Source organism: Aquarana catesbeiana, linkage group LG13, assembly GCF_042186555.1.
Source record: "Aquarana catesbeiana isolate 2022-GZ linkage group LG13, ASM4218655v1, whole genome shotgun sequence".
In the NCBI taxonomy this organism is placed as follows: Eukaryota; Metazoa; Chordata; class Amphibia; order Anura; family Ranidae; genus Aquarana; species Aquarana catesbeiana.
Genome location: NC_133336.1, coordinates 32,724,683 through 32,740,712, shown reverse-complemented (window position 1 = coordinate 32,740,712; position 16,030 = coordinate 32,724,683). Strand labels below are relative to the sequence as shown.

Below are 16,030 nucleotides of genomic sequence, written 5' to 3'. Positions count from 1 at the left end.
TCAAGTTGCTCCACCCCAGACTTTCTCATCCATTTCTTTATGGACCTTGCTTTGTGCACTGGTGTGCAGTCATGTTGGAACAGGAAGGAACCATCCCCAAACAGTTCCCACAAAGTTGGGAGCATGAAATGTCCAAAATGTCTTGGTATGCCGACACCTTAAGAGTTCCCTTCACTGAAACTAAAGGGGCCAAGCCCAACCCCCCCTGAAAAACAACCCCACGCCATAATCCCCCCTCCACCAAATGATTTGGAGGGGTGGGCCAATAGTTTTGGCAATTTAGTGTGGATGAGAGAGTTTGGTGTGGAGGAACTTGACTGGCCTGCACAGAGTCCTGATCTTCACCCGATAGAACACCTTTGGGATGAATTAGAGCAGAGACAGCGAGCTAGGCTTTCTCGTCCTGACCTCACAAATGCGTTTCTAGAAGAATGGTCAAATATTCCAATAGACACATTCCTAAACTTTGTGGACAGCATTCCCAGAAGAGTTGAAGCTGTTATAGCTGCAAAGGGTGGGCCAACTCAATTTTGAACCCTACGGACTAAGACTGGGATGCCATTAAAGTTCATGTAAAGGCGGGCGTCCCAATACTTTTGGTAATATAGTGTGTGTGTGTGTGTGTGTGTGTATATATATATATATATATATATATATATATATATATATAAAAAACACACACACACATACATACATATATATATATATATATATATATATATATATATATATTGGGAGTCTAAAAAAAGTTAATGTAATAGGGAAAAAAAAAAACTTAAAAAAAAAAAAATTCAGGGCTGGCGATTGGCTGGTTTATAAATATGGTGTCACTAGGGAGATCTGCTACGTTTAGATAAGCACCCACACTCATACTACAGGCTGGCATTGTGTATAGACCTTTCTGAATAAGTCAGAGACGCAACACATCCATTTCTTATGTACAATCTTTTTCAATAAAAATGTATGTTTTAAAAAAATAAATAAAAAAATAAAATAAATGGATGTGTTGCAAGTAGAAACCAACTTCCAGCGATCGATTTCCCAGGAACCTTGCACATGATGTGTACATAGGGCAATGAGCGGAGAGTGTCACTTCCTTTTCCTGCAGATGGAGAAATGCTGCTCCCATTTGTCACTAACCTTGACTTATGAAAGACATTTTAAGACGTTGAAGCGTTACTGGCAGCACAGATTCTGTTGAGCCAATTGATTTTGTAATTCTACAAATTGATTATTAGATCTGTGGGAACGGATTTAGTTTAGAGAATTGTCTGCTTTTGGCAACCACGCAAGTGTGTCAATATCTTCTGACATTGTCGCACTGGATCTGAGGTCTCACCCAGTATGGAGCAGTTTGGGGTCACTTATAAAGATTGGGTATGGTACACAGCAGTTGGCAAATTGATGGATAATGAGCATTATGGAATCTCTCAAATCTGTGGCATTGTTAGAGCATCAGCAATCTGCCATGCTGTGGCTATAGCCATTTCTCTACAAGGGCCCACAGGGTAGAACTACCGCATGGCCATCAGCCACTAGCGATATCGTGGAGTGTATAACGTTTGGCACACAGACATGTCACGGACTTGTATGGAGTGTCATTCAAAAATGGCCATATGCAAAAAGTGTCACATGACCAGCCATATCTGATACACTATGATCTACATTGAGTGTTGCTTATTTACATAATTCTGCATTACTGCTCTAGAACAGTCAAGGGCTGCTGCACAGAAGCCACACTGTAAGCATATATAGATCCTACATCCTATCCATATGAATGGCTGCTCACAAGTACACCTCAATCTTTCCTGGGGAGCCTCAACCAATAATACATGTGGAGCTCTTTTGAAAGGTACACCCCCCCCCCCTTACTAGCCATCATTAGTTAGAATAATGTCAGTACAGCATAGCCCTACCCTGATGCAGAGCACAGCCAACACACTAGTCCGGCCCTCAAGATCAGGGATATGCAATTAGCGGACCTCCAGCTGTTGCAGAACTACAAGTCCCATGAGGCATAGCAAGACTTTAACAGCCACAAGCATGACACCCAGAGGCAGAGGCATGATGGGACTTGTAGTTTTGCAACAGATTGAGGTCCGCTAATTGCATATCCCTGCCCTACAGTGAACTCAGGACATTTATACATTTTCCGTTTTCCCATTACCACTGATACATGGAAGATCCCTCTCTTATCTTCCTAACCTGTGGCTCAATCACAGCGGGGTCCAAGACTAATGTAATCAAACATATCATTAGCCCACATATGGACATCATGCTGGGTTTGAAAGGCAAGGTAGTTACAGACAGAACATAACGAGTCCCTCATCAATAACCCCGGAGGAAGGAGGCTCTCCTGACATAGATGTGTTTTATTTAATCTTGCTCTCTGAAAGACTCGCAGTAGAAGTCAATTACAGGCTCGCCTAGCCGGTTTTATTGAACACCGAGAAGGACTGGCGGACAGCGTTCTGCTGGAGTGCAGAGTATAAATTTAACTTTTAATTGAATAACAGTAATTATAGCAGAGCAGGGATACAGAGCATTTGCAAGTGGTGTGCGATGCAGTATGAATGCAAGTCGGTTCTAGATGTAATGTGCAATGCTCAGCCCAATTTTAGCAACCGTCATTCTGCAATTAATCCTTCCTGTTCCCAATGTTGCGCACGGCCCCATTTGGTTCCAACAATCTGCTCAGCCGCTAATCGATTCCCATCTGGCTCCCAACAATATGCATAGGCACACGACCCCGGTTTCACCGATATCACTCTTCACAGCCATCCCACTCAAAACATTCTTCTGCATACCCTCAGCAAACCCTATTCAACTCCAACACAGTGCGGCTTCACTGACCCCCTTTGGCTCCAAGCCCTTTCTCTGGCCCCTCTGATTCTCATCCTGGTCAATGCTCTGCCTGGCCCCACTGAACCCCACCCTGCTTACAAAGCTCTTTCCAACCCAACCAACTTGAATACTGCTGTTGACCCCTATTTGGCTCCCAAAGCTCTACTAGGCCTCACTGACCTCCATCCGATTCCCAATTCTCTGCCAGGCTCCTCCAATCCCCATCCTGTGCCCAATGCATAGTCCCACCTTTGCCCATCCAGCTTATGGAGCTTGGCCCAACCCCACCAACCCGCTTCCCATAGACCTGATGACCCCCATCCTGCTCCCAGTGTCCTGCATGGTCTTATGACCTCCATCTCTCTCTGCACAGCCTCTCAAGCCCACATCTAACTTCCTACGCTCTGCCTGGCTCCTCCAATCCCCAGCCCGTTCCAAATGATCTGCATAGTCCAACCTAATGCCACTCCACAGCCCTGCTGACCCCCATCCAGCTCCCAACACTCTGGCTGGCCCCAACAAACACAATCTGGCTCTCAACACTCTGCCCAACACCAATGACCCCCAGCCAACCCCGCACAGCTTTGCTGACCCCATCCAGTTTCCATAGCTCTGCCCAGCCCGACAAACCTGTCTGGCTTCCAGTGTTCTGCCTTGCCCCACTGATCCCTACTGAGCTCCCAATGATATGCCTGGAACCACTGACCCTCATGTGTCTCCCAAAGCTCTTCTTGACCCAAGGATCCCCCCATCCCGCTTCTACTCGGCATGACCTGAACAATTGCTAAACTGCTCAGAATGCTCCAACTAGCCTGCAGCACAATGTTCTGCACAGTCTTGCTTGTGTATTACACAAACAGAGCAAGAGTAACAGTTGGTATAATATGACAGAAAAAAATGTTTTGCGCAGTGCAGCAATGGTATTGTTGTAAAGGTTATCACTATTATTTACAGACAAGACATGGATTATTTGGTACAGTTTACATGAATTGACTGCTGGCTCTTGTGCGACTTCTATAGCGCTGCACAGAAATGTGACACTGATTTAATGCCAATATTTACAGAACTGCATCACAGACACTCCGTATTGAAGTCGTCTTTAATGTGCATCTTGACAAAATATGTCTGCTCTTTAATATCTGAGCGTCTAACAGATTTCCTGTGAATTGCTCAAAATAGAATGAATATTTACTTCCTAATACCCCATGGGCCTTCCAAGCCCAAAGCCTCACCATGAATATAGATATTCCATACTACAAAGTGAAACGCCGCGACTGGAGCGTCATACGGAGCCTGCCAGACCGTGCACATCTGGTGTGCTGATTAATTTACATTTAACTTTAGAAATTACAAATCTCTACAGAATACAAGTGTCTGAACGAGGAGATGGCGGACTTGCACATTGCAGAATAATTGAACACTGTGTTTTATGTTTACAGTACAGATTAAAAAAACAAACACAAGACTCTAATTGGTTAATGCTAGAAACACAGATAAAATACAATTTCAAACACAGGGCTCACTCACATATTCCCATCATCGCTCCCAGGTCCCGTGCCCCTTTCCAGCCGGGGGTGCCGTCAACAATGTGGGTTCTACCACCTCCATTCGTGGCATGTATACAAAACGCAGTGCGCACAATGCTTACCATGCAGTCAGAAACAAATTTATTCAAGCAGCTGAGATACTCCCCACTCATGTCCTCTCACTGATGCATTTCAGGAGTTTCATTTTATAGCGCAGGGGTCTCAAAACTAAGGGTCAGTTTACAGCCCTCCTTTCTTTAGCAGGGTTGGACTGTGGCTGGTGGGAGTAGAAAATGCCCTGGCATCAGTTGGAGTAAACAATGCCATAGGCTTGGTGGTCAGTGGGAGTAATTAAATTACATCATTGAGGTCAGTGAGAAATAGTGCCCCATCATTGGTGTCAGTGGGAGAATTGGTTTGCCACCTCTGGTGTCAGTGGGAGGAATAGTACCCCATTGTTGGTGTCAGTGGGAGGAACAGTGCTCCCTCTTTGGTGTCAGTGGGAGGAATAATGTATTTGGTGTCATTGGAAGAAATAGTGCCTTGTATCAGTGAAAGGAATAGTGCCCCAAAGGCCGGATAAATGCAAGAAAAGGACTATATCTGGCCTGCGGGCTGCAGTTTGGAGACCCCTGGTATAGGGGGTGAAAAGTATTGCAGGGAGTACATAGGTGGAGTGTCTCTGTTGTTGCTTGACCAGTAAAGCTTTCCATAGTGCATGGGAAGCAGATCAAAGTTTTTTGTGCATGCATACATAAACATACGAGGTGAAGTATGCTATATTCCTGACTGCACCATTATTATGACAAGAATTACTAGCGTTGGCACCCATAGCTGGCCTGTGTAGCTCTAAAATTCTGTCATTTTCACACCTGAGGAGTTTCCTAAGCGACTACAATCCCATGATTTGTCAGTTACCTACTGGAAGCAATGTAACATGAGGAGAACGCATGGGAAATCTGAGTCATGTGTCCTGAGGCTACTACATAAGGACTTATTTACTCAGATCAGGACTAGCTAGTAGTAGTCAGCCACATTTAACTAGATGTGTTCTCACAGATCGGAGTAGGAGGCCGATCCTGGCCCCTTACCATGTGATCAGCTGTCAATGACAGCTGATCATGTGATGTAAACAGAAGATCGTAATGGACTTTTTTTTTCTCACGCTGACAGCGTAAGGAGAAAAAAAAAAGCTGTCTGCCGGCTCCTGTCAGAGGGACATCAGTCCCGATCACGGAAAGCCACTGCTGCTATGCAGTACCCACCAGTGCCACCTAACAGTGCATATAAGTGCTGCCTATCAGTGTTGCCAATCAGTGCCACCTCTCAGTGCTGCCTATCGGTGCCACCTCTCAGTGCCGCCTTATCAGTGTCCATCAGTGCAGTGGCCTGATAACATGCACACAAGTTGACACAAAGGGGTTTGAATGGCTATTAAAAGGTAACCATCCTCACCTGTGATCTGTTTGCTTGTAATTAGGGTGTGTGTGTATAAAAGATCAATGAGTTTCTGGACTCCTGACGGACCCTTGCATCTTTCATCCAGTGCTGCGCTGACATTTCTGGATTCTGAGTCATGGGGAAATCAAAAGAATTGTCAAAGGACCTGTGGGAAAAGGTAGTTGAACTGTATAAAACAGGAAAGGGATATAAAAAGATATCCAAGGAATTTAGAATGCCAATCAGCAGTGTTCAAACTCAAATCAAGAAGTGGAAAATGAGTGTTTTTTTTTTTTTTCAGCCACAACTTCCAGGAAAATTGTTCGGGATGCAAAGAAAAACCCAGAAATAACGTCAGGTGAAATACAGTACTCTCTGAAAACATGTAGTGTGGCAGTTTCAAGATGCACAATAAGGAGGCACTTGAAGAAAGATGGGCTGCATGGTCGAGTCGCCAGAAGAAAGCCATTACTACACAAATGCCACAAAGTATCCCGCTTACAGTACTCCAAACAGCACAGAGACAAGCCTCAAACCTTCTGGCACAAAGTCATTTGGAGTGATGAGACCAAAATTGAGGTTTTTGGCCACAACCATAAACGCTACATTTGGAGAGGAGTCAACAAGGCCTATGATGAAAGGTACACCATTCCTACTGCTAAACATGGAGGTGGATCGCTGCTGATGTTTTGGGGTTGTGTGAGCTTCAAAAGGCACAGGAAATTTAGTCAAAATTGTTGGCAAGATGAATGCAGTATGTTATCAAAAAAATACTGGAGAAACGTTTGCATTCATCTGCCAGGAAGTTGCGCATGGGACGTACTTGGACATTACAACATGACAAAGATCCAAAACACAAGGCCAAGTCGACCTGTCATTATCTACAGCAGAATAAAGTGAAGGTTCTGGAGTGGCCATTTCAGTCTCCTGACCTCAATATCATTGAGCCAGTCTGGGGAGATCTCAAACGTGCAGTTCATGCAAGACAACCCAAGAATTTACAGGAACTGGGAGGCTTTTTGTCAAGAAGAATGGGCAGCGTTCCATCTGAGAAGATAAAGAGCCTCATCCACAAATAGTGTCATTGATGTTAAAGGGGGCAATACACGGTATTAAGAACTGGGGCATGTAAACTTTTGATCAGTGTCATTTGGGTGGTTTCTGTTGCCATTATGATTTAAAAAGTATAAACACAGTTGATTGAAAATAAATGGCTTCAGCCAAACACTAACCATGAGTGAAAGAAAAGTTTTTGTGTTATTCATATTCTCTGAGAAATGGCCAAGGAATCATAAATTCTGCCAGGGTATGTAAAGTTATGAGCACAACTGTATGTGTGAATTGAATGATTAACACGTATGCAGACTACTTGACCTCAAGAATGGAATTGCATAACTAGAACAGGTTAGTTCCACAACTTTCAAACCACCCATCCTGCTCTTAGACAATCAAAAGCTGCCTTGACACATTCAATGGTAATTGGGTTAAGTGGTCAATGCTGGGACGCAGCCCTTAAACCTACTAGACACTTATTAGAACTGAAATGACCTGGTTTAGCTAAAAAAAAAAAAAAGTCTTCCAGCATTATAGAACAAGTTAAATGTAATCACTGCTAGCTATTCCTAAATACTAACTACCAAGCAAATCATACACTACAAAGACAAAATAAATGCATGATTCTGATCCATATGATAGGTGGCATTCAGAGAGACCACTGTCTGGAAAGATATTTATGCCAGTGCTGTAATGGCTGCAGACGTTTCAGCTAAAAGGCCTTTTTAATTACAACTGTTCTAAGCAACAAGCCTTAGCCTTTCCATGACCATTTAGCAGCTGTTCTACAATTCACAGAGAGTGAGGCAGATCTGGCACTTACCATGGATCCTGGAGACGACCGGTTCCTTCTTGTCGTGGTAGTTGCCAACGTTGTTGTGGTCTCCATAATGGTAGTGGAAAGTTCCGGAGGCATAGAAGTGGTGGGCGTCGTCCCCATAGATGGAACCTCTCCTACCAGCCTCACACTGCCGCTGATGTTGATGTTGGGATTGTGCTCGACAGCCATATTCAGAACCTTAAGACCGTTGTAATAGATGCCTGAAAGCTGCCCTTGGAACGGCCTTCCCCTGTCCTTTCCGCCAATGGCTATCGTTGCTTGAGTGTTGAAGATTGTAAGTGGCCGCCCTAGAGAAACAGTGCAGGAAGAAAAATTAGTTGACTCACGTTTGTTCTGCCTACATAAAAAGACTAGATATTTCACCTATAATTGGGCAACCTGCTATTAGGTTGTGCCTCAGAAAACCAACATCTGCCAAACACACAACAATCTACTTTACATAATCCCATCGCTCCCTGATGGTTTTCCAGTGAGCCAGAACTTTGCTGATAGAAAAGCTAAACACAAACTGCAATTTAATAAAAAAGTCAAAATATTGTTTCAAATATGGAAGGCACGGAACTAAATTAAGCTGAACTCTGGACAAACAGTTAACACAAATAAAATACATATACAGGAGTGGTTTTACCTGCCACAGGATTGGTATTTCTCTTCATCCAGACCAGTGAAAGAGCAGCAGGAGACTAATGAGGTCAACACTCTGCTCACTCCAATCTCTCCCCCTGTCAGCATCTTTCTTCTCAAAATATTTGCATGCAACACACCTGATTGGCTCCTAGTCCTGCCCCACCCTTTCCCAGACAGAGTTGTGCTGTATAAGGGATTTTCAGGAGCTCCTACCAGGTCAAATTCAGATGCTTACACTTGTTGCATGGACAAAAAAAAATACATTTTAAGTATACCTCAAATTTGTATGTATGTATTTATTTTATTTTTTTTTATATTTGCATAAAGAAGGAAGAATTAGAAGCCCTTGTTGTCTATGTCCCTGCTGTGTAGATTCACGCTCTCTTTTTGCCAGATAGAAAGTAAAGTGATAGCTCAAATTTGAAAGTTTCCTCTCACTTGCCACTCTGGGAGAAAGGTGAATGAAAATCTCTCCAACAGGATGCAGACAGCTAAAAAATAAACCTGCAAAAAGTTCTAATGTGTGAGCCAGAGCAAAGATCAAAAAATATAAAATCTTTTAATATTAGAATTAATTCATACACATTAATTTGTTCACATTTTGGGTGCTCAAAGATCTTCCTTTTCTGCAGGGCTACATGAGAGATACAGAAATGGTTGCAAAAATAGAAGCGGATTACAATGAATTTAGTTGTTTATATGAAATGTTATATATATATATATATATATATATATATATATATATATATATATATATATATATATATATATATAAATAATTTTTTTTTTTTTTTTTTTTGCTCGATTGGATGGAGATTTGGAGAATTTGAAGCCCAAGTCAACACCTCAAGCTCATTGTTGTGTTCCTCAAACCATTGTTAAATTCATCAAAACAGGCCACCTTCTTCCATTGCTCAGTGGTCCAGTCCTGATGCTCATGTGCCCTCTTTTGGCTGTGGATACGGGTCAGCATGGGCATCCTGACCGGTCTGCGGCTACGCAATACCATACACAACAAACTGCGATGCTCTGTGTGTTCGGCCACCTTTCTATGGGAACCAGCATTAACTTTTTCAGCAATTTCAGCTACAGTAGCTCTTCTATTGGATTGGACTACGCCCAGGCTTTGCTCCCCACGTGCATCATTGAGCCTGGCTTTCCATGGCCTTGTCACTGGTTTTCCAGTTTTCCCTCCTTGGACCACTTTTGGTAGGTTTTGACCTCTGCAGACCAGGAACATCCTACAAGAGTTGCAGTTCTTGAGTTGCTTTGACCCATTCCTCATCTAGCCATTCCAATTTGCCCTTGTCAGAGTCACTCAAATTGTTACGCTTGCCCAATTTTTCTGCTTTGAACAAATCAACTTCAGGCACAACATGTTCACTTATTGCCTAATATATCCCACCCACTTCCAGATGCCCTTGTTATGAGATAAATCAATGTTATTCACGTTTCCTGTCAGTGGTCGTAACATTATGGCTGATCAGTGTACAGTGGGGACGGAAAGTATTCAGATCCAATTAAATTTTTCACTCTTTGTTATATTGCAGCTATTTGCTAAAATCAATTAAGTTCATTTTTTTCCTCATTAATGTACACAAAGCACCCCATATTGACAGAAAAACACAGAATTGTTGACATTTTTGTAGATTTATTAAAAAAGAAAAACTGAATTATCACATGGTCCTAAGTATTCAGATTCTTTGCTCAGTATTTAGTAGAAGCACCCCTTTGATCTAATACAGCCATGAGTCTTTTTGGGAAAGATGCAATAAGTTTTTCACACCTGGGATTTGGGGATCCTCTGCCATTCCTCCTTACAGATCCTCTCCAGTTCTGTCAGGTTGGATGGTAAACGTTGGTGGACAGACATTTTTGGGTCTCTCCAGAGATGCTCAATTGGGTTTAAGTCAGGGCTCTGGCTGGGCCATTCAAGAACAGTCACAGGGTTGTTGTGAAGTCACTCCTTCGTTATTTTAGCTGTGTGCTTAGGGTCATTGTCTTGTTGGAAGGTAAACCTTCGGCCCGTCTGAGATCCTGAGCACTCTGGAGAAGGTTTTTGTCCAGGATATCCCTGTACTTGGCCGCATTCATCTTTCTCTCGATTGCAACGGTCCTGTCCCCGCAGTTGAAAAACACAACCACAGCATGATGCTCCCACCACCATGCTTCACTGTCCACACATACCGCTCAGAATTAAGGCCAAAAAGTTCTATCTTGGTCTCATCAGACCAAAGAATCTTATTTCTCACCATCTTGGAGTCCTTCAGGTGTTTTTTAGCAAACTCCATGCGGGCTTTCATGTGTCTTGCACTGAGGAGAGGCTTCTGTCGGGCCACACTGCCATAAAGCCCCGACTGGTGGAGGGCTGCAGTGAAGGTTGACTTTCTACAACTTTCTCCCATCTTCCGACTGCATCTCTGAAGCTCAGCCACAGTGATCTTTGGGTTCTTCTTTACCTCTCTCACCAAGGCTCTTCTCCCCCGATAGCTCAGTTTGGCCAAACAGCCAGCTCTAGGAAGGGTTCTAGTTGTCCCAAACATCTTCCTTTAAGGATTATGGAGGCCACTGTGCTCTTAAAAACCTTAAGTGCAGCAGAAATTTTTTTGTAACATTGGCCAGTTCTGTGCCTTGCCACAATTCTGTCTCTGAGCTCTTCAGGCAGTTTCTTTGACTTCATGATTCTCATTTGCTCTGACATGCACTGTGAGTTGTAAGGTCTTATATAGACATGTGTGTGGCTTTCCTAATCAAGTCCAATCAGTATAATCAAACACAGCTGGACTCAAATGAAGGTGTAGAACCATCTCAAGGATGATCAGAAGAAATGGACAGCACCTGAGTTAAATATATGAGTGTCACAGCAAAGGGTCTGAATACTTAGGACCATGTGATATTTCAGTTTTTCTTTTTTAATAAATCTGCAAAAATGTCAACTATTCTGTGTTTTTCTGTCAATGTGGGGTGCTGTGTGTACATTAATGAGGAAAAAAAATGAACTTAAATGATTTTAGCAAATGGCTGCAATATAACAAAGAGTGAAAAATTTAAGGGGGTCTGAATACTTTCCGTCCCCACTGTAACTATGCATATACCATACCTGATCAATGCCCCTGTTAGCTGCAAGCACTGAAGTAGGCATTGCTACTTCAATGATCTCCACTAGCTTCCAAGTAATGAGCTGAGTGGCTGGCCTCCTGCATTGTGAATAAGCCCCCATTCACAACAGCGCGGCTTTGAAATCACACTACTTCAGCACAATTTCAAAGCCACACATCAGTGCGATTTGCATCACCAATTGCATTACTGCTCGTGACTTCATACCACAGAAGTCTACACAAGTCACAATGAAATCAGCAAAAAGTAGTACAGGAACCTTTTTCAAAGTCGCAACGACATGAGTCGCAGCTATTTAAACTGTCCCATCGCCGACAATAGGGTGCCACGTGTCATGTGATTTGGAACTGTCAAATTGCATGACAAATCGCACAGGTGTGAAAGAGGGCTAAAGGTGGTCGGCTGCTTGGCACCAATGTCATTCAGAGAATTCTTCGCATTTTATGAATGAATGCAATGCATCCTCTGACTGGACAAGGTGGAGTGGCAGGACAGTGATGGGAGCCAGAAGCTAAAGGAGATCCCTGGAGTTGCGGTGTTTACTTCAGTGATCTCCAGCAACTAGCTATGGTATACGCAGTCCAAGCTACCAGTGTAACTATATAAAAATACACCATGCCTAGAATTTCTTTGTAAAGAAAAATAAAATAAGAGGGAGGTTAAAAAATGTTGGACCCTTTGATCTGGATGCTCCTATTAGACTTTTTACACGTGGATCTTAAACTTTGGATGCCCTAGTTAGGATGTAAGCTATTTTTGTTCTGAGCAACTTCACCCAAGAACCTGCCCCCTGTATGATTTTCTTTAGTCATGATCCACTGATAAGTCAAATACAGCACCTCATTTATAAAATGTCCCGGACTATATATATATATATATATATATATATATATACACACACACATATATATATATATATATATATATATATATATATATATATATATATATATATATATATATATATATATATACACATATATACATACATACATATACACACACACACTTCAATGATGTATTAATGAAAACTGAGCTTTTATGCCTAGAGTTGCCTCTTGTTTATCCTTTCCTCACAACAGATTAATGAGCATCGTCACAACTCAACACCATCACAAACCCTCTCGCTGGTTCAGACCTTCTCCACTCTATGGCCACACACAGGAGCCAAACAAAAAACGGCCTTTCTGAAATAATGGGGTTATGCCACATGGATATTTTGGAGAGAGAAGTGCTTAGTTCTTTTTTTTAGAGTTTATTTTTTTTTTGTATATCAGATACAAACAGTCCAACCTTGTCACCTTCTCCATACAATGTTCTCCCCACAAGATATCACACAAATGGGACTAATTCAAACAGGAGAGAGAATATGGCGATTACATTACATATTAAAATTGAATTTGGCTTTTGCAGGTAATGTGTCATTAAAGCCAATAGATGCCATTAATCTCGGCAATCTCATTAGGCCACTTTCTACCACGAACGCAGCGAGCCATTAAACATGTCGCTGCAGTCACTTTGCTGCACTCCTCTGAGGTATTGACCCCTTAATCATGTCGCTGACATTAGTACACCTCGCTCCTAGGAAACATCTAGAAGTCATTTACTCCGCGCCGATGTCTGTAAACTTGATAACACTTCGGCCAAGATTCATTAACAGATCATGCATCACACAGACTCTGATCAATAGCTTGCATTGACCTCAGCGTGCCCAGCACCTGCACAGCCAAATACATTTTATGTTATCGCTCCTTTCTGCTGATTTAACCTGGAGACATTTGGCACTTTGAAAAAAAAAATGTCAGGAAGTAGGAAGGAAAGATGCGATGTTGTAAAATAATAAAAAACATCTGAGCTTATAATCAAGATAGGAAACACAAAACAGTAATAGAACCTTCCACAAAGATGGTATGCCCAGCACTGCAATTCAATGGCCCAGGCTGAGATTCTGCTACCATGGTGCTGTTCTTTAGAAGAAGTACATACAAAAAAAGGCACTAGATCTTCTATTAATAATATTATAAGCTCAGTGCTTTAAAATACTGCTTTAATACAGTGCTTTAAAATACTTTAAAATACTGCTCTCATGTAGCCCGGACTTGCTTAGGTGAGGTTGTTGCCCCCCATCCCAGGGAGAATCCCAGGGAGAAGGGTTACTGAGACAAGTCTAACTATACAAGAAGCGGTGGGAGCACCACACTAATGGTCAAAGCGTCCAGAGTGATGTATTTATTAGATACTCGGTAGAATAAAAAAAAGGGGTAAACATGTTTCGGGGGTTTAGATACTTTCCATCAGGGTTACAAAATAAGAAAAGATATGCTTTCTTGTGTTGAAGCCCTGATGAAGAATTAGTGTCAAACCCACCTTGAAACGAGTTGGTATTTTTCTACTGATTAACGCATAAAACATAACTTTAGTCTATTTGACCATTCTTTTGGCCTTCTTACTGCTGCTCATACAGTTGATCCTGTAGAAGACTCCAGTAAAGTTGGCTGTGGATTTCAGGCATAGAGAAAGTTCAGCTGACGTTCTTAATGCTGTTGGTAAAGTAGAGTTGTAAATCCTTGCTTAAGGCCAAACAGAAGACTGCTTAAACATTAAAGTTATATATGATGCGGTGTGTGTTCCACCCAGCTCTGCATATGCCTTAACTAAAGGCAATTTTTTTTTTTTAGTTTTGGATAGAGTGGAGAAATTAGAACACCTGTTAGGTGTTTATTGCTACCTCCCTGTTAGATTTACCCAATTAGTCCTGTTTACTGTTATCATCGAAAGTAAAAGAAAATCCCAAATTCTGAATTGTCCCAGAGGGAAAATAGAGGGAAAATCTTCCAATGGGGACACTAGACTGGTGACCTGGGGGGCCACAATGGATTCCCTTAATTTGCAGGGATTTCCTCTCACTTCCTACTTGTGTTACAGGGAGTGAAGGAAAATCTCCCCAATGGGGCAAAGATGGCAAAAAAAAAAAAAAACTGACAGGGTGATTAAACACCACCCCTATTCTAACAAAAATGAAAAATAAATATCTATAGTTCTACCTTAAACACAGACTTTACACAGTAATCCATGCTGCAGGTAGTGATTCATTGTAATACTAACCACAAAAAGAAAAGAGAAGGCTTCAGACAAAACACTGCAATCTACGTGTGGACATGAATCAATAGGATTAAAAGTAGTTTCATCCTGATCTAGGATCAGACAGTATGCACCCTGTTCAATCTGAGCTGGTTTCTCTTTCAGTATACTTCAGGGAACTGCACTATACTAAATACTTTCTATAAAAACCTGTGAAAAAAATGATTTCCACTTTCTGTCAGGGCTACTAAATTTTTAATTAGCACTCCTGACAATATATTGACGTTTACTGTTGAACACAATCCAACATTAAAATTCAGTATCCAGCTTGCACAACCCTGTACACAAACTGCTCACCTTTTCAGAGACAGTTTATTATATCAGCTGAATGAGCAAGAGCCATGTAGAAAGTGTCTGTGTTGCCCATGCTTACTAGTCAGATGCCTCTGGCACTGCTCATCCTGCAGTAGAAAAATAGGAGTTGGAATCTGGTTTCTGTGAACAACACAGAGGTTTTCTCACAGCTTTAATAACCAGATTTTTTTTCTACCTAAGCCTGTTCTCCACAGATAACCAGTTGTGATAAGGGTGATCATTCTGTGCTACGGATACCCAATCATTTCCCTGGTCTAAACTCAGCATTAAACACAGAAGTAATATCTAGAGCAGCATTTCTCAACCATTTTAATATAGAGGAATCCTTGAAATAATTTTCAGGCCTCATGATTATGAACTATGATTACTAGAGCCACAGCTCATGGTACATTAGGGACATAGAAAAATAAATAAAAAAATAAAGAAAGAAAATAAGGAATGGGGTGTATGTACTGTATTTGACCCCCCGGCCTGCTCAGTACAAATAAATTATTATGTTTGTCATAATGAAATAAAATAGTTAATAGTGCCCATAAATTAAATGCAGACAGTAGTCCGTGAAGAAAAGCCCCCTTCCACTAGTGGTAAGGGTAGTTCCTGCTTACATTGGTGGTCGCTGGGAAACTGATTCTCATACATTGGTGGTCATTTGGAGATGGGGCTACTTATACTGGTAGCGAGTTTGAAGAATATCCCATGAATGTGCCTTAAATGGGTGGTCAATAGGAAGCGTTCACTTTGCATTGTTGGTCATTATAAAGAATGCCTCCCTTTAGTTAAATGCATTTAACTAAAAAGATAAAATTGGAGTAAGTGGCTACTCATGTAAAACCCAGAAATTGTTTAAGGTACCCCTAGCAACCTCTGGAGCAGCATCTCTCAACTGTTTCAACACAATGGAACCCTTGAAATAACTTTCCAGTCTCAGGGAAACCCTGCTCAAAATAACTGTTTCCGCAACTTATGATACATTAGTGTGATGGTTAGTGGGAAAAATGTTTCTTACGCTTGTGGTTACTGAGAATTACCCCCTTACAGATAGCTAGAAAGATCAAAGGAGTCAGTAGGAACTTATCTGAGATGCACATATTTCTCATTGCTCAAAGAATATTTAGCAACCTCTGGA

The 16,030-nt window shown here is 41.8% G+C and overlaps 1 protein-coding gene across 16 annotated transcripts in view; it reads right to left on the bottom strand.

The window, feature by feature from the left end:
* NRXN3 (neurexin 3) overlaps positions 1 to 16,030 on the bottom strand; it is a 460,573-nt gene that overhangs the window by 62,869 nt on the left and 381,674 nt on the right. For all 16 annotated transcript variants that reach the window (XR_012237139.1, XR_012237140.1, XM_073610156.1 and 13 more), the window contains one exon: positions 7,687 to 7,991. Coding sequence is in view for 14 of the 16 variants with exons in the window: in XM_073610156.1 (XP_073466257.1) it covers positions 7,687 to 7,991 (305 nt within the window). In the remaining 2 variants the exon portion in view is untranslated. The remainder of the gene's footprint in view (positions 1 to 7,686; positions 7,992 to 16,030) is intronic.